At 37.4% G+C, this 19,917-nt stretch overlaps 1 protein-coding gene across 1 annotated transcript in view; it reads right to left on the reverse strand.

Annotated features, from left to right (window-relative positions):
• Positions 1-19,917, reverse strand: part of erbb4b (erb-b2 receptor tyrosine kinase 4b) — a 298,426-nt gene that overhangs the window by 117,382 nt on the left and 161,127 nt on the right. Inside the window, exon 3 of the mRNA XM_011489669.4 lies at positions 11,297-11,483. Within this exon, the coding sequence (XP_011487971.1) occupies positions 11,297-11,483 (187 nt within the window). The remainder of the gene's footprint in view (positions 1-11,296; positions 11,484-19,917) is intronic.

The raw sequence follows: 19,917 nt of genomic DNA on the forward strand, positions 1-19,917 counted from the left end.
TTGTACAAGAACAAAATGAGTTATATTCCTAATATTCCTAATGTGAGTTTTTACGGACATAGTTCTTGGTTTCATTTTAAATGTCAAACCATGTTTTTTATTTTTCTCCTTTTTTCTGGAAGTATTGATCTTACACAAAACCTTAACAATGAAAGGAAGCAGGCTTTGTTCCTGGACATGCGGCGGTAGACCTGAATGCAGCAGTACAATAAAAATAGTTCAGTGTAGCAACACAGCAGTCAGATATGCAGGATGCAAGACAGAGGAAGGTAGTTTCATCATTTAACTGAAACTTTAAAGAACTAAAGTTTGCCAGTTTAGGCTAAATTGATTTTAGATCATTGTGACAATAATGTGTGAATGTATGGAAACTTTCATGGTGACCCAATCAGGGAAGTCCAACTTTTCTACTTGAGGTCATTTTAAACTTTAAATTATTCATTTTTTAAATTGCATATTACCTTTTTTTTCTCAATGTCAATGCAAAGAAGAAAACTGATATATTTTTTTGCAATAAAATACAGGTTGTAGGGGTGTTGGCCTGGCCTCCTTCCCCCAAACATCCTCCTCTACTCTGCTGAGATAATTACATTCAAAGGCTGCTGATTTCATTTGGCCCGCCCTTTGTGCAATTGTTTCCTTTATGAAAAATGGCTGAGATTTAGGGATTATGGAATTAAATCCGAGCAAGGCAAAGCATCTGCTTAAACATGAGAAGAGAAAAAAAAAAAAAAAAAAAAATCAGGACAGAGTGGTTATGGGGAGTGGGAATGCATCCTTGTCTATTTTCAGCTTGAGCTGTGATAAAATCCTGGTAATCAGAGCTTTATGGATGAGATGGAGGACCAGGGAGATAAAATCATATCGCAATACAAAGAGATAAGTTAAATCTACAAGCAAGAAAGAAAAACAAAGAAAACAAATAGAGAAAGAAACAACAATGAACGATGAGTAAAATAGCATGCAGAAATGCAAAAAAAACATTGAATGAACTTTGACCAAAAATACATTGCTGTTCTTGAGGCTCACATGGCAGTTATACAGGCGTGATCAGCCTGGCAGCTGGATTAAAATGAAAAACAGTCTCTGGACTGGACATATTTAACCAGGGTCTGAGTCCAACCAAGGGGAGGAAAGAAAATCTAAAATTCAAACAAAAGCATGTCAGCTATGAGGTTATACTAGAGCACCGTCAGGGTACGGTCTGCACCCCACTTGACTGGAACCTTATTTTTTTTTGTCTTTCTTTGTGTCTATCAGCAGACAGCAAAACACTACTACAAAGTGATGACAGTTTTTCTCAAATTCTAAAACACAAAAGCCAGTCCCCTAAACCAAATGACCAGTTGTCAAAACACATTTACTAAATCTAGCCACCTTTTTTCAATATCATAAACACATTTCACACGAATATACACTTCATAAAACACAATCCTCCATTCTCATAAATCTTAACACATTTTTTTTGCTAAAACACAAGTTGCAAAAGAACTCTGCACTTATTCTCAAATGAAAGCTCATGTGATGCAAAATACTTGCCAGCAATATTTGAACACAATGAACACACCTTGCGTCATTCATTACACACAACGACTCAAAATTGTTGCTAATGCTGTGACCACACGTTTAAAAGCAAGTTCAGAGTGCACAGTTTGCTTAAGATTCCAAACAAACACAATGGATTAGGGAAGAGTCCAGGGAAGAGGAATTTGAGTCAGAGGAGGAAGAAAAGCTGGCCATGGAGGAAGAGGAGCAGGCCAACGAGGAAGAGGAATTCAAACCAGAGGAGGAACAGAGGAGGAGGCCAACAAGGGTGACAAGGAGGTCCAGGAGGGAGAGCAATAATTAGCCATAATTATGGATGAGATGCGAGCAACAGTCAGTGTCCATGGCAGGACAATGGCTAATGCGGACAAGGAGTCCGTCAAAACCTGAGTAGGTTCATCGTGGCCACCACTATCAGGGCATTCCATCTGCAGAAATGGAGGAAAAGAGGCCGTAACATCATTGACCAAAGAGCCATCCCTGAGGTTCCTGGCCAACGGAGGGGTAATATTACTCATTGTTCAGTAATGGATTTGGAGGGGCTTGTCCAGCGGCATGCTGTCCTTGGGTCTTAAAACACCCAACGTCTCCTCACCTTTCTAGAGGAGCTAAAAGACATCCTCCTGGACCGCCAACAACACCCTCCTGGGCCATCACATCACATTTATTGATCATTTGGGACAATGTTGCATTCCATAGAACAAACCAAATCATAGAGTGGCACACCACCAACAGTAACCACTTTTTAAACGTCTGTCTGCCACCCTACTCCCCTTTCCTGAACCCTATAGAGGAGTTCTTCTCATCTTGGAGATGGAAGGTTTATGACAGACACCCATAAACTAGAGAGAACTCATAAGGGCAATGGAGCTGGCCTGTGCTGACATCCCAGTTGAGGCCTTCCAAGGATGGATTCGTCATTCCAGGGCATTTTTCCTGCGGTGCCTGGCAATATAGCCTACGATGTGGATGAGGTGATGTGACCCGATGCAGCTCAGCGTACAGTAATTGTGGTGTAAATACAGTAAATAAAATAACTTCACACTCGATGTTTTCAAGTGTACTGTTGTGGTCAATAGATTCTGTTTTTGCATTGAGATGTGTTACAGTAGTTTACATGCAGAATTAAGATTTATGCTCTTCATATGAAACTCACAAATCTAAAAGCTTAATTCTCTGTGGAGATCTAAGAACATCCATTACTATAAAGTTTCTAAAAATATTTTCCGTATTTTCCGGACTATAAGTCGCACCGGAGTATAAGTCACACCAGCCCAAAAATGCATTATAAAGTAGAAAAAAACACAGATAAGTCGCACTGGACTATAAGTCGCATTTTGACGGGAAATTTATTTGACAAAATCTGAGACCAAGCACTAATAACTTGCACAACCTCATATGACACAATCATAGCAGACTGTTTAGCTCATAATTTCACAGTAATTCTTTCTCAAGCTTATTTATTTATTCTTTTCATGAAGCATCATTGGCCAACTAATACTCTGTTTTCATCCTGTATTTGTAGAAACAGTTGTCATTTTTATTGCATTTCTGAATCTATGAAATCATTGGAAAATAGAATATTATGTTCTTAGCCTTCAAGATGTTACTGTAAAAAAAGTTTGCCGATTCTCTGAGTCACTTAACATCCTCTTAACACTTAACATACCTCATACATCAAATTGACCCAGGAACATCATCTCTGTTCCTCACAAATGAACATAACAGGAGGGTTAACAATGTATTTATTTCAATTTATTTCTCATATGAGTGGCTGCGGAGTATAAGTCGCACCCCTTGCCAAACTATGAAAAAAAGGGCAACTTATAGTCCGGAAAATACGGTATGCATCGGCAGTTGGGAAAAAAAACAAAAAAACCTTCCCACAAATTGAGCATTGTGTTTTCCATTGTTTTGCTGTAGTGTGAAATGATGTGCATAGTGTTTACAGTTTTGAACACTGCGAGCTGCTCTTTTGACGTGAAAGTTTGAGTTTTGAAGTGAGAAGGTGTGGTTGTGTTTATGTAGCTTTAGAAAAGGATGCTGTGTTTAGGCATTGGGGAACATGGAGGACACATTTGTGAAATGTGTTTTAGCATTTGAGAAAAACTTTAATAGTAATAGATTGGATTAGAAGTGTACATCTCAATCTAAAGGAATGCAGTTATCCAGTTTCCTGCACTTTATGAACAACACTTTTGGTTCTTTAGCTAAGACTGATGGGTTTACTAGAGAAACCATAATAATGTACTATATCATTGACATCCTTGGCATAAACTGAGAAGGAAAGAAAGAGTTAAAAAGGGTGTGTCCCTAAAATAAATGTTTGTTGTAATTTATATTTTTAACTCCTTTAGTAAACAAATACCTCAACTTTCTAACATAACAGCCAAATATTATCTGAAAAAGTTTTGTAATTCAGGTCAATTAAATTGCAGCATAAAGTGAAATGACCAGACAAATCGGATTTTTAGGACTAACAGGTGTTTTTGTTTTTTTTTCCATTTCCACACAGTTTGGCTGAATAACAATCATTAATTTGGGGTTTAGCAGTTTGCCCAAGGACCTTCTGACATTTGGAGATCATTTGAACTTACATCTATTAAGTTAATTTATTTAACACGTTAAATAGTTCCTCAAAGATGTACCAAAGAAGTCACACCCTCTCACTATAAAAAGTCTGGGTTTGTCCCGACATTTAAGAGACAATTGGTGAATCCAAGTCTTGTGTTGAATTCATAACAGACATATCTTTTTTGGAAACCTGTGTTAAAGAGAAAAAGGGCCTTTTTATGTCCATTTCTCTACCAGTCAATAACTGCTCAACTTACTCAGGGATTTGGCCTATGGGGCAGAAATAAGCTTTTTCATTTTTAGGATGCAAGGGCAGAAAGGGGAGGGGTCAAAGGGTTTAATAGCTAGTATGAATGTGTTTGTTTCTGTAGAATGCTGCCTTATAAAAATTCCTATGGATAAACTGTATATTTTTAATCTATCCAACTATATATATATATATATTTTTTTTTTTACAAATTTTCAAAAAGTTTTTACAGTTGTTTCTAGAGTAAAACAAAACAAGCAATCAAAATTCCATAATATGTCCTACTGCTTTCTCATTGATTCAAAATCTCATTCATCAAAGTCAACGTATTTAATTTCGGAGCCGACAAAAAATTCTTTTGATTTGTTTTTTTTTTTAACTGTGTGTGACAACTTTAGAATCTGCCTCGAGCCTCACAACATACATACTCTGACTAAAGAAACAGACTGCTTGCAGCACAAATCAATCACCTGGTAATAGATTGGAACCCACTCTGAGCTGCTAACAAAAGGGCAAATCCATCCCACTATACAGACTAATAACCTGCCTCTGTACAACATGGAAGCTCCTGTTAGGTGTCATGGTGGCAGAGATCAGTGGGTACATGGCTCCATTAGGAAAAATGAATCAGTGTCCATGGATAGACTTCAGGACTTGAAACTACAAATGCCTGCAGTTTCCCAAACAGGAAGCAAAAATGCAGAGGATTCATATTTTTTATTTTTTTTTATTTTTACGCTGAACAACCAAAGCGAAGCCTAATGCTGCGTATGCATCGGGCATGTGTCGCACGTTCAAAAATGCGCTGAATTTGGGTTCTTGAACGTGCTTTTAGCATAAGGTGTTCACACTGGACTGCCACTACCTGATACCTACAGTTGGAAGAAGCTTGGTGTGGAATATCAAAGCAGTGCAAAACTCGCGAATCTTGCTCCAGACCTTTTTCTTTCCCAGATCTATGCCGATTTATGAAAGACTTGGTTCTAAAACGGTTGGCCCTTCTGTGAATTAAAAAGAACGCTACCCATATGTCACTACCAAATCTGAGTCCGATTGGTCAAAGTTCAACTGGTTTAACTTATGACGCATATTCAAAGGACATGAGTTTTGTATGTAGAGCCAAAAAACAGTCTTAAAAAAGTGAGTAACAACACGTTTTGAACGCAGAAGCCTTAAATGTGCATAGAAGCACGAATACATAAACCTTTTATTGAAGTGGTCGCTTGAACGCGCATTGCCAGGAAAATAGCATAAGACTTAGGAGGATTAAGATATTCCATTTCTGAATTTTAAAATTAATTTAGTATTTTTGTGTTTAATAAGATGAAACTAATACAGTTAGGTGTGTTAATTTCTATTCAGTGCAAAACTAAAACAGAAAGAAGAAAAAAGGCAGCAGTTTCTATACTTTTTTTGTAAGTCAGTTGTAGTACATAGCAATCTATTAACATCCACCAACATTGATGGTCTGTTCTGGACTTTAATTTAACATGTGCCTCCTCACAATCCACATTAGTGCCTCACAAATGTGACAATATCAATGTCGTCCTTCATAAAGAAGTCCCTGCTGCCCCTATCCTGGAGCTGTGAAATATTGAGTGTGACACGGGAGTAATTGCATGGGAAGTAATCAATTAGACACACAATTGAAGAAGACCTAAGGTCTGTTAGCTGCCAGGCAGGAGGTAGAACTGAACCTGGTGACATGCACAATCTAGACTACCTCCTGTGGCAGAAATACTCTTTTCTTTGTAGTTGGATGGATAAAAAAATTCTAACTCTCATAGATAGGCACTGGCTTGTTCAGCAACTTGAGTGAGGGAAACACCCTGGTTCTTTTCCCTTTCCGTTCTCCTCTCACCCTTTGTTCTGCTGTTGGGTGACACTGGCAGGACATGGACCAGATGATGCCTCGACCACACAGCGCTTCGGAGAACACAGAAAGCCTCAAAGTGCTAAACAGAGTTTGCCAACATGATAGCATGTGTGCTTGTGTGAAAGGCAATAATGAGACAAATCAAGACAGCCAACTGATATATGACAAAAGACAGAGAGAGTGATGAAAAGATGGAAAACAGACAGAAAGTGGGACTGATACAAACAGAACAGATGGGCCATGAAGGAGTGGATGACGCCTTGGCGTAAAACACAGGCTTGTGTACATGTATGCGATGAGAAAGGATCATTCAGCAGATGGGGCCTCAGATTGGATGCTTCATTTGAGACAGACTCCATGTAGGCACGGGGTGTTTAAAAAAAGGAAAGAATATCAAACAAATGTGAAAAGGGATGAAATATGAGAAAGTGAGGTGGTTGCAGTAAAAGGTGTTAAATTGTAAAGCTTTTCTGAGGCTTTTATTACATTTTCAGAGAAGTGGGCCAAGTGAAAAGCAAAGAGACTGCTCAAGGTTTACTAAATACACACATGAACTCAAATATTTAACACATCAAAATAAAAATGTTATCATGCTTGAAACTGGGGAAAATAATAAACTTGCATATTTAAAAATAATTTATTTCTTTTTAGATTCTATTGCTTTTCTTTTGGAAAATGGCTGTTACTCACTTATTTTTTTATTTTGCACAAGAGGGTCCTTTCCGTTGCTTATTTCACACAGCACTGCATGCACACAAAAAACATCCCCAAAGTTTTCACAGCTTGACTATGGCTTATGTTTCATATTCATGAGGATCTCTTAGCTAAGCCTGATTGAAAGGTGCATCAGAGGGAGCCCTATGCCCAACCAAATTCCTCCAGTTGCCTTAAATCCATAGGGTCCAGTTACAGATGGCAGAGACTGCACCAAAGGAAGAAAATCAATAAGTGTAATGCCACAATATACTAGTAACAAATTGATTTCATCCCAAAGCAATTTGGACTCGAGTGGAAGTGTGTGTGGGTTTCTGCTCTGAGAGGTCTTTTATTTTGCTTTCCCTCGATTAGCCCCTCATGTAGTTAATAAGTTTCATCCTATGTTTCTTATGGATTCTATTGATCACTTCACACGTCCCTAAGGAAGGAATGGAAATATAATGGACAATTTAGAAAGTAAAACCACATTTCTCATGATGATTAAAACAGCTGCCTTTAGACTTAACTTGCTTGAACAACAAGAAAAAAGATGTTTAAAAGGGGCAGTAAAAAAAGTCTTGCTTTGTAAAGGTATCTTTTCCCACAACTTAATAAAACCTATTTATTTTTTCCCCAAAAATAAATTATAAATGGATTTATTCCAGTTGTGCTTAAGGATGTTAAAGTGATTTTGTGATAAACATGTATAGAGAGAAAATAGTCTTAATGGATTTGTGTGTGTACGATAATTAAATTTGTAACTTGCATCTTGCCTGTTTGTATTTAACTTTGGATTTGTTTGTGCAAAATGCTTGATTTCTACCTCATACGATACATTTTGTGTAACTTAAACAATACTATATGTCCAGCTCAGTGGCGTTGGGGTAGAGTGCCCATCCTGTGACTGGAAAGTCGTGAGTTCAAATCCAGGCCGAGTGACTCTTAATGCTCAACACTCAGGATTAAGTGGTTGGATTGGGGGGTTAAAACCACCTCATGGTTCCCAAGCGTGGCTGTTTCTGCAGCTCACCGCCCCCAAAGGGGATGGATCAAATGCGGACGACACCTAGGTGTGTGACAGATAATGGGACTTTAACTTTATATGCAATTGTTTATTCACATATATACTGGAATATCAAAAACATACAAATGCATAATAAAATTTACGCACACACAACTTGATATTACACCACTTTAAAACTAATGACGATTTCAAAACAGTTGCACAGCATTTTTTTAAAATAGTAGGGTCAAATAGTTAGAAGCAAAACAAACAGACTCAAAAACAGCTTCTTTACAAAGGCAATAACCATCCTCAATTCCAAAATGCACAGATAAAATCTCCAATAGCACATCCATATGTACATGCATAAATATATATATATATATATATATATATATATATGCTTATCCATACTTCTGTCCACAACGTCAACACTCTACCTCATTGCTTCCTCTTGCACATCTGACACGTCTAACACAATTTTTGTACGCAGTTTTGCACACAAATTGCGGACATTCTTTATTACAGTTTATATTTGTACACTTGTATTTACTGATTTATAAATATTATATTTTGTTATTCCTTGCTATTCTTGTAAATGGTGATGATTCAATTTAATTGTACAACGGACAATGACAATAAAGCAAATCTATCTAATCTATCCATCTAATACACACCAATGGCCTGATACACACAGACAAAACTGTAGTTTGCTTCAGCGGTATCAGTCCTTTTTCTTATGTGTTGCAAACAAGGTTGGAAGTTGGAGGTATTGTGAATATAAGCTAACGTGGCTAACATGGAGCAGGTCACAAATAAGGTATAGAGTAAACACAGACTGAAAAACTTATTTCTGACTCTTTTGTCTCTTTTGTCTCGCTTAATGCGACTGATATTCCAGTGCACTCTATAGTGCGGAAAATACGGCACGTTTTTTTTTTACTGGGTGGACTATTGATATAATAGTGGTAAAGAAATATACATAGTAAAAGTTGGTCGTAAAGAGTTTCAGAAAGGACACCTACAGTTTGTCATGTTCTTCTCCTATTTATAAATCAATGTAAAAGACCACTGGAAATTAAAACCTTTAGCTATTGACTTTGAGTTGGATAAAAACATTGAAATTGAAAAAAAAAAAGTTTTAGTATTTAAGCTTTTGTAACAGTGTAAATGACTGGAATGGCACCTGAAACTATAGTTTTACCAAATACTGGAGTACAGACAAAGCCTTCAGCATTGAAAGGTGTTGCCAGACAGGAATCTTAACAGGAAGAACCAACCAAATACTTTACCAGCTGGTCCCCCATTTCCTGTCGAAAAAAAATGAAATAAAACGTTTTCTCACATTATGATTTTTAGCTAAGGAGCCCAACATTTACAAGACTCTTCTAAACAGCAACTGTTTAGCAAAATACATTGGGTAAATGTGAAATGATCAAATACAGCTACACACACCAGGGCTTTTGTGCATAACTTCCTCTTCACTTCGTAGCTTAAGGCCACAAATGGCACATCAAAAAGCAGTCTCTCATGGAGTCCAGCTCCGGCTCCCCCAGCACTGTCTTCAACTTGGCACCACAATAAAAAGGATTGGCTTGGCAATAAGCTGCTGCTGGTGCCGGATAAATTTAATTCTCAGAGTATGGTGCAAAAATGTGAAGGAGAATATGAGGCAAAGTGAAATGAAAATGCAGACTAGAGTAACAGACCTGCTTCATTGTCTTTAACTCTGAGGGAATTATGATGGAATGCAGCCTTTTGTCATAGATGATTTTGCAGCAAATCACAAAATGAGTTGTTCTTTCCCTTTGAAACACAGCGTATTACTTTCTAAATACATGTTGATAAATCTGCATGTATTTTAACTGCATGTATTTTATTGCAATTTTATCACTATAATTTTTTCATAAAAGTGACAAATTATTTTATTTTCTTGTGGAGTCCGTGAAATATATGCTGTTGATCTCATACGCAAACACCGAAGTGGTCAAATATTGCAGATCACCACTGGAGGCTGGTTACAAAAAGAAGCAAAACTTGCCCTAATCCCATTGATTACTATGTTAAAAAAATAGTCGGATTTTACACCAGAAAAACCTCTGTTCTGCACACTCAAAGAAATGAAACATTGAATTTAAATAAAAAAGTATCGACAATCAGTCCCACAAAACTATTCTTTTTCAATTTGAGAAAGAGTGGATGACTAACATTTAACAAACTATCCTGAATAAGTACTACAGTACACAGTTATAGTAAGTTTACATAGTGCTATTATGTAAAATGTACTCTACATTCTTGCATTGAATTTATTAATCATTATGTTGAATTTACTTCACATTATTACATAAACTTTATAAATCCTTTTATTGGATTTACTCAACATTATTGCGTTGCATGTAGATTTAGATTGGGACTTGGTCACATTACAGAGAACTGCCTAATAGTCACTTCCTCTATCAAAAAACACTGAGCAATATAAATTCAAATAAAAAAATAAATAAAAAGCATCCTCTGCTTAAATATTCTGGGGATCTTGTCTGCTAAGGACAATGATAGACAAAATGAATGTTGCATCAGAAATGTCAAATTATATTAAATGAGATGCAAAAAGACATCAGAATTCATGATCATGGACTGTTTCAAAGAAACAAAAAGCTGATTTAAAGTGGTGCAATGGTTACGGTAAAATAACTGAATCAACAGTTAAAAAAAACAAAGAGCCCATTACATTTCTTTCTTCTGACTTTCATAAAGTAATTTAATAGTATAAATCTGAGCTCTGGAAATCATGCATGTCAATGATGTAAGTTAAGTGGTCAACTTCATTTTTACATCTTAACGGTAAAAATCTGAAAATTTGATTGCAATAGATATAAAAACTCGGCAAAACAAGCCACAATTCTTCTGTTTGTTGAGACAGAAAAACCCAAAACATTTTGTATATATGCATTTATGATTATTTTTTTTGTTTTTTTTCTGACAAGGGTCACAGCACTAGAAGACCTAGAAACCTGCGAGCTCCAGGATTAATTGTTCACATGGTGTTGGAGTTGCCCACACATTTGTTTTCCCACTTAGCACACATTTTATTAGCAGTCACATTCACATTTGCCAGCTTGTCAGAAAACAGGTGCAGGTCAACTGAAGAGTGGGTTGGAAATCTAAGGAGATTAACTTCAGTGTGAGTAATGTGGAGAAATGTCAGCTCTTCTCAGAACATTGGGATTCTGAACAAATCGTTTAGTCTAACGGGATTAATTGCAAGAGCTAAAGTTAGATTTAAGGGACAAGATATGTGAGAGGAAAAAATTCACATAAGAATGACAACCCAGTGAGTAATAATTCATTCATTTACCTGCAAGGTTTATGAGACCCAAATGTCGCAGGCCAAAGTTTCCATCACGTCTGTAATTGAGGAAGATTGCAAGAGAGTAACGGTCCTCGTAGAGCTTTGTTCCTCGAATAATCCTCAGGTTCTCCAGTGGCAGGTGGTCAAACTGGTTAAGAGCCACTAACACGTAGCCCGTGACTTCTCGAATAGACTGTGGGCGAAATGAACGAAGGAAAGGTTCAGACATTTTCACATGCAAAGTTCCATAAATAAAAGACTAAAGCAACATCAACTGTAGTAATAGTAAACAAAGTGGTTTTCTATGGAATATTCACATATTAAATGTTGTTTATCATTCTAATCACAGCTTAAAAAAGGAGAAGTTCCACATTTTATGAGCCATTTGGTTTATGGAGCCAGCCTTAGCTTTTAAAATCCCACTCCAATTATCATCTGATCTTTTTCAAAATGTTCCAAGTGTTTAATTAATTATGATTATGCCATTTTTATCCAAATATCAAAAAAAAAAACTTGTGCTGTTTCCTTGGACATAGTTTCTACAGAGCGGCAGGAGTACTTTAGAAATTTGCTTCAGAGTTGTAAGTGGAACTGTTGATTGGGAAGTAAGCTTGTCCCCATTTCCCATCATCCATCTGTCCCGGAAGCGCAGTGTTTTTTTTTTTTACTTTTTTTGAGCCAAGGCACACTTTATCCTTGACAAAAATCCAGCGGCACACCAGCATCCAAAAATTAAAAAAGAAGAAACTCTATGGTCTGTATTGATGAGCAGTCCCTCGACAATCTCACATGCATTTTTGTGATAATTGTGGCAGAAAAAGCTGTTTTTTCTAAAAGTTGTAATAAAAGTTAAGTTAGTTTTCAGTAATAATTTTCAACTAAATTATTTGAAATTTTACCCTGGTAGTTGTTATTGCAATTTTATGTAACCTCACAAAAACCAAATATATTCTTTCTAAATAGTGATTATTTTTAAAATATTTTTTAAATGTTGGTGCAAAGGCAACTGTAATTTTTCAACAATATGATCAAAATATGTTTGATAAATTTTACACAAAACTTAAAAAAATATGTTTTCTGTAACTTCACAAAAAGTGAACATGTTGAAGTTTTATTAGTTTTTCTTCTGTCTCAAACAAAGATAAAGTCTTTGAAAACTTTAACAAAAATGTTTTAGTTTAAATTGTTTCAATTTGGTTTAATTGTGTCTGTTGGCCACTTCACTTTAATGCTGTTTCTTTAAATGTTGTTATTACTTCTATTTAAACTTAACTTTTAATTTTTCAAAAGTGACTGAAGTCTGAAAGCGAATTTGTCCTTCAATCCAGACATTATTAGAAAAGTGTTTCATTTAGAAAGATGACTTGGACCAAACTCTGGGATGTTTGGCTGTTAATAAACAAAAATCCTAAAGGAGAAACTAAACTGTTGACCTCTGATTTCATCAAGAACATTTAAAAACTGTTTCATGTGTGTTCGTTGAGGTTTCAAGACGTTTAACAGGGAAGACTGATTGTAGCGCAGAGACGCTGTCACTTTGACCCGATGCATTATGGGAGATGTAGTGTGAAAACTGCCGCTGATGGCAGACAGATTCGCTCCTCTGAGCTTCATTGTTTTGTTCACTTGTTCCACGGTCTGACAACGGATCCCACGGGAAGCTACACCTCTAAAGACGAGCTTTAGCTGGTATTTTTGATGGAACTGAGCGACTCTATGAGCAGAATCGGAACAAGGAAGTGAAGACTTTAACCACTTCTGATTGGTCAGACTGATGACGTATGATTAGGGGTCCAAGAATGATTGGTGGAGACAGTTGAAGGGGGGAACGTTTCCGAAAACAGAGCAGAAACTGCGGCTAAAAAAAAAAAAAAAAAAAAAAGAAACTGCGGCTAAATCGCGGTACCGTCATTCTCATCAAAATGTCTTTAATATAATCAAATAAACAAAGAAAAATTATTTTATGATCTTTCATTTTACTAACTACTCAGTGTTTTATCAGGGCCTGTTTGGATGAACACAAAGCTGATATCCTGGAGATGATAAATATTTTTAGATCAGTGAATGGGTAATTTCCCCTGGCACACCAGACCATATCTCACGGCACACTAGTGTGCCGCGGCACACCGGTTGAAAAACACTAGCTTATACCCCTTGCAACCCCAGCATAGCATTACCAGTGCAACAAAAATGCTCTTGATTCACAACAATTTGAATAAAAAAATGCCCAGAAATGCAACTTCAAGCTTAATTTTATTTACATATGTCCATCATCAGAAAAATGCCACAAGAACATCCTAAAAACACCAAAAACACAATTTTCTTCAAAGTGGATCTTTACGGATAAGCTCAATTGATGGTAATTGGCACAGTCGTAGTCTTAATTTTAACTTCAGTACTAACTTATAAGTTTAATAGCCATATAAGCGTGCAATTCCAGCAGGTTCTTGACCAACGCATTGAATTAATAGTTAAAGTTACATTGCAGGAAAAAATGTTCACCACTATTTCAGGTCAGCAAAACTGACCTGAAATTTTAGTTTGTTGCTAAAACAAAAGAAAAGTTAACACTTAATGATTAAGTGTTAACTTTAAACCATTTCACAGTAACAAAGCTAAACTGCAAAATACTAAACTATAAATGTAAAACTTCACAAATAATTTTCACACCAAAAAAACTTAAAAAAAAAGTGTTTTAATATTCTGTTTTTCAAATCACAACTTAAAATATATGATACAGCAGCAACACAAAACTCGCACAAATGTTTCAGTCGGTTCAGTTTATTTCAGTGCTTCACTTAAATATTAAACATTGTTCTTGCCCTTTCATTGAATGGCTGCAGGCTTACAAATTACAACTTGCTGCTATAATGCTTACACATTGTATTACATAACTTGTGTTCTGTTTTCTTTTTTTATCAAAAATATTTGCAGCTGCTGACTTTCTAATGAGGTTGGAGCTGCCGTATTTGTCGGTCTGACTGTCAAGTTACACTTAAAGAGACAGGCAGTTGTAGGGATTGCCTCTTCACGGGCACAGCAGCTCCAACTACGTTTGCGTCAGCTGTTTCTTCCACACAAATCCTTCCTTTAGCCATCTGTAATGTACTTTTAGCCACAGTTATTCCACTAAAGCCTGGAGGCACAAGGCTGTGTTGTCAGATAATGCACACTAAAACCATAGACAGGTGTGAACTTCATTGGAAGTGAATTTTTCAAAACAAACAAAAGCTCTGTCTTGCCTGTGATGAATTTCCTCCTTATGTTTTTTTTTCAATACCAACATTTAGATATTTCTTAAAAATGCTATTTTGCTACAAAAATGTATGTGGCTGTTTCTAGGCAGCCATGACTCACATTATTATGGCTTATTTTACACTAGACTAAAGCATTCAGTCTTTTAATTGGTTAAAAAATAAAATAGTGAACTGGTACTTTTCATAGTAAATTGAATTTCATAGGCTCTTTTAAACTTGAATATTTTACTTCTTTTTTTTTCATTTTAAAGTTCAAAGATATTATTCCGTCAATCCAAAAATGCTTAAAAGAAGACATCAATACACAAGCTTAAATTGTTAAGTGAACTATTCGTGCTTTAAAACCTTCATCATGATTATTCTGAAAATGGTTAATGTAAAGTAAAGATAAAAAAGGGAAGGACCAATGTGGGTGAAAGTTTTAGGCCACCATCAGGTCATTGACAACATCTGTTCTGAAGGTCACTTTTCACACGTTCCATCGTGCCAGTGAGTTGTGGCAGGAGATTCGGCTTCAGGGTTCGTGACCTCATTGCGAACATTGGCGAGGGGTTCGGCGCTCATAGCCGGGGCTCGTCCTAGGGTGACTGAGCCACAAGGACAGCCATTGCTTCACACTTTAAATGTCATTTGGTGGGGGGGGGGGCTCATAACGACTGTTGAGACATTGGCAAGAAGCCACCGGTTGGAACTGTTCTAGCATGAATCAAAGTGACAGCCTGTGTCCTCTTTCTCCCATCTACCATCACAGTGGCTGTCATTAGCAGACAGGCGGTCAGAAAAGTCTTTCCCTGCCAACTCTCCTGATGCTGATAATCAACAAGTTTGTGTGTGAAGCGCTGTTGCAACTGATGTAGCGGGCACAAATAAGTCCTGCGGAGGGTCCTTGCAGCATATGCATGGTGCTTGACAGCTGTCAGAGTGCAAGGCCCTTAGCTCCCTGTGAGGAAGCCACAACTACAGCTCTGTCATTATTAACAAGGAGATTACCTTTTATAGAAACAGACAAACAAAAGTCTGGCAAGTCTGTTTGAATTAATGACATGTTGATTTTGTCACTGTGCACATTTAGGAAAAAATGATTTAGATGATCTTATTGTACTAATAAATTCGTTCAAACTACTTTTGCCTGCATCATAGGTCACACAATGAACAAAGGTGGGAGATGAGTGCTCTGAACTTGTCATTTCATTGGTGTTTATCAAATGTGTCAACATTTAAGACCAATATGTTAGTTTCTTTTACGTCCTCTGAAAATAGTGTTTGAGGAAATCTTTTGGATGACTGACAAACAGCATGCTGAGAGTTTGAAGGTCTTTTAAACCCTGCTACTCAGCCTCACAGGTTCAAGGCTGTGGCACAGCACAGTGCAGCCCACTCCCCATCTACCAAGCAGACTGTTTGTTCCTGCCAAAAAGCTGAGGGTGGCAAACAACAGTAACAGCAACCGACTGCATCTGAACGTATCCTGAAACGAATAATTCCTTCAGCCCTCCTGCCTCCCCCTGCACTTCATTGCCATTTTTTTACACATTTTTCTTCTCCTCGGGTCTGTTTATTACCCCACTCGCACACTTGTCAGTTTATTTTCAAGCTACCAAATCAATACTTTCCCAAGTGCATCCCTGCAGAGGGAAATAAAACGAGAGAGGAAGAAGATGGCAGATGCACAGGCTTCTCTCCCCACAGATTATTTGTTCAATAATGAACAGCATGAAAAAGGAAAACAACTTATAGTGATTACAGGCTCTTGCTGAGCTAATGGCCAAATCTGTTCAGCTCTGTTCAGGGTCACTTTCATTAAACACAGATCAACAGAAAACAAACTCCACCCATCAGTCCATCGGACATATAAGAACCAACTCTGCATTCACCCTCTAAACTCCACTGGTGTCCAGTAAGAATGTTTGCAGAGGCGAAAGTGAAAACATTTTATGAAGTTTTGCCTAGTCGATATTGTGCAGCCCGAACGCGATTCGCACGACAAATTCGCATCAGACATCTTTCTTGTGAGGTGCGTCAAATTTACTGCTGGACACTTGTCCAAAAATGTGTTTGTAAACTCGACACTCCAGACTCGTGTGGGTGGAGCTACCCCCAAAAGCTTTAGCCTCATTGCTACGTGGAAACGTTGACTGTATATCTCCTTTAGAATGCATGGAAGACATGGATGATATTGATCGATCCTGTTTGTTTATTATGGGGAGCGGTACTTGCATCTCTCTGTGATTCAGTTCGAAGACTTGCTGTCCCTTATAAGTCCAAGGAGAGGACTAAATAAAAATAAGAATACAATTAGAGGAACTTTTTTTTATTATTGTCTCAATGCAAATAAACATTATAAAGGTCAGGAGGAAAATGTTCAGATTATCTCTATGTTGGTTTTGGACTCCACCTGCTGATCATGTCATCAACAAGTCATAGGTCAAAGCAGAGTACCTGATTGGTTGACACGATGCATCTTTGCCAAAGTTCAGATATTTGAACTCTTGAGTTATCGATGCTTCAGTTATCGACGCATTGCCCAAAATGTGCTGCTGCCAGATTGACGTGTCGCACCCGATGGTCAAATCGAGCTGCAGACCCTAAGACCCCTTCTTTGCGTTTACTTAAAGACCCACTCCAATGAAAATCGTGTTTTTAACTTGTTCTTGCGGCATTTTTCTCATAATGGAGGCATTTCTTTATTTAAATCATTCTGAAGTAGGAGCAGGCAAAAAGTGCAGTTGGAAAAAGCCTGTCATTGTTGTGTAAAATCTACAATCGGCGGGCCACAAGCTTCTTGCTCCGCTCCATTCCAATGCATCCACGTGTAGACGACATGTATGTCTTTGTTTTCCTTGTGTGGGCTGATATCTGACTCATAACTGTTCTGCCGGATAGCTCCAATATTGCCCACCAGTTTTCTTGGACTTGTAATGTTAATTTGGTTGTGAGGGGCTGTAAATTAGCAGGAGAGAGTGTAAACAAAGGGATGATGGGAAAAGAGGACAGGCTCACCCATAACTCGGAGGCAAATTTTCTGATGAATCCTGCCGCTCTGCAGAAACTATGTCCTAGAAAATGACAGTTTTTTTTAAATTTTGCCTAAAAACGGCACAATCGTAAAAATAAAGACCGCTGGGAACTGGATGCCCCGGATATGCAAATTGCATTTGGTGTGAATGCAGCTTTATAGAAAATTTTGAAGAGTAAACTTCAAATTGACTTTAAACTTTCAGCTATATCTAAACAATCATGAATTGACTAAATAAAGTTACATATTTTCCTTTTTACTTGTTCATTATCTCAAAAAACTCTGCACTGGTCTGCACAGTGCACGCTTGTCAAACCTTCAACATCATGTTGAAAGCTGTGACATTTTGTCTGGGGTTTGCTCATCGGTAGATTTGCTGAAATCCCTTCACACACCCTTCATACACAGACGCTCGTAACCTCACACCCCTCCCTAAAGACCAGTACATAAGGATCTCAGTAACAGTGAACAAAAGAGGCAGAAAGAGCCAGATTCAGTAGATTAACAGGGATTTATCCCTCCTCCCCAAGCTGGAGCATTTGTGAACGGAAGTGTGGCAGCGGAACAAACCCCTCACTTGAGTCGCTGAGACGTGCGCCGTTTTGAAATCGAGCCCTTCAATCCCTAACTTCTAAAGGAAAAAAAGGGAGAGAGGGAGATGTTTGGAGTCAAATCAGTGAGGGAAGTGAAGAAAAAGAGAGCTTGGAAAAAGGAGGGATTCACATGGAGAGATAAGCTCACCCAAGTGTGTAGGATGGGTTTACGTACATTTTTAAAAGATAATTGAAACCAGAGCTGTTTCAGGTCAGAGGACATATAGAGGCAGAAAAAAAAGTTGTGGGTGAGATCTTAAGGGTAGAAGGTGGGGAAATGGAGACCATTTGCATGTTTAAAAGAGACTCAACAGACATCGCCATGATTGCCTCTCATTTCCATACATATTGAGGCAAAGAAATTTCCTCTCGAGGGTTGCGGTCATTGAAGTCAGATACACAGGAGTGCACTTGGGGGGCTTAAGGTTTGCTTCACTAAACCCTCATCCTCTATTTCTGCATTGCTTCAATAAATCTCCATGTTTGTAAGCAGCCACCAAATCCTGATAAAGTGTCTACAAGTGGAACTAATAAATCTTTCAAAGTTTCATCAGGAATCATTTTCAGATGGACCGGTAAAATTAGAATTGACAATTGTGCAGTTTCAGGAAGTGATTTCTTATGTTTTTGCTGTTAAATAGTACTGTGAATGCTTCGAGCGTACAGTTTGCAGTGTTAGCATAAGTGTAAAAATGAAGAGTTTAAAAAAAGTTTTTTTTCCTGAATAAATGTATGAACTCTGTGTGTTTGCTTAAGAGATGCACATGAATCTAACTCCCAGATAACACCGCGACTTGTATAGAGTGACTCAAACTGATGACCAACTTCAAAGAGCTACAGGTGATGGTGCCTTTGATGTGCATCTGTGTGTGCAGGTGTCAAGATGCACAAAGGAGTTTATGTGCACAATTGTGTCTGAATGTTAAGATTGTGGCCCTGATGATCCATCTTTAAAGTTATAGACCTTCTCATCTGTTTTTTTTCCAACATGCTCCTTTTTTGTTCTCTCTTATAAAACACAATAAAAAATATAAAAATTCCAATATTTGTTAATGAGTCTCTTTTATGGTTTGGTGAAAGTTTTTTTTTTTTTTTTACCCTTGAATCTGGAGAGAATGGCAGACTTTGACAGGTCTATCTGGGAGTGTACGAGCTACACAGAAACATTAAGTCCTCAGTTGATTTTTGAGTGTCATTGATTGAGACAGGATGACAACCTGCTTGTCAAACACAATGACAAAAAATGCCCTGCATAACGCATGGATCCCTGACAAAGAAAATTGTCTATGTCAAATACCGAAGAAAAGTAAAAGAATGCTGTAAAATTGTGGCAGACGCAAAAAAAAGAAAAGAAAGAACAATAAGGAAAAAGGGAGTTGCTTCAATTCTGTATAATTTTCTGCACAGGATCCCATCCTTTTGTTAAGAGTATAGCATGCACATATCGGGGGTCCTTCACTGATTTCCTATAGAACCAAAAGCCAATGAATGAGAACTACAAGAAAAACAGAATAAAAGACTTTAGGCGACTTTAAATGTAAAAGTAAAGGACCAATATACTCAATTTCATTGTCTGTGCTAGTTTAGTTAAGCTGTGTTTATTGGCTCACATGTTTTACAGATTAAACCCTTGTGCTATCTTGTGGGGTCATCAAGACCCCACAAGATAGCACAAGGGTTAAGGGTTAGTTAACCCACATTTTTGTAAAATATTATATTATATTTTGGGACTCCCTCTTTTATTTTTTATTCATGGCTATT

Source organism: Oryzias latipes, chromosome 21 (genome assembly GCF_053564925.1).
Source record: "Oryzias latipes strain Hd-rR chromosome 21, Olatipes_Hd-rR_3.1".
In the NCBI taxonomy this organism is placed as follows: domain Eukaryota; kingdom Metazoa; phylum Chordata; class Actinopteri; order Beloniformes; family Adrianichthyidae; genus Oryzias; species Oryzias latipes.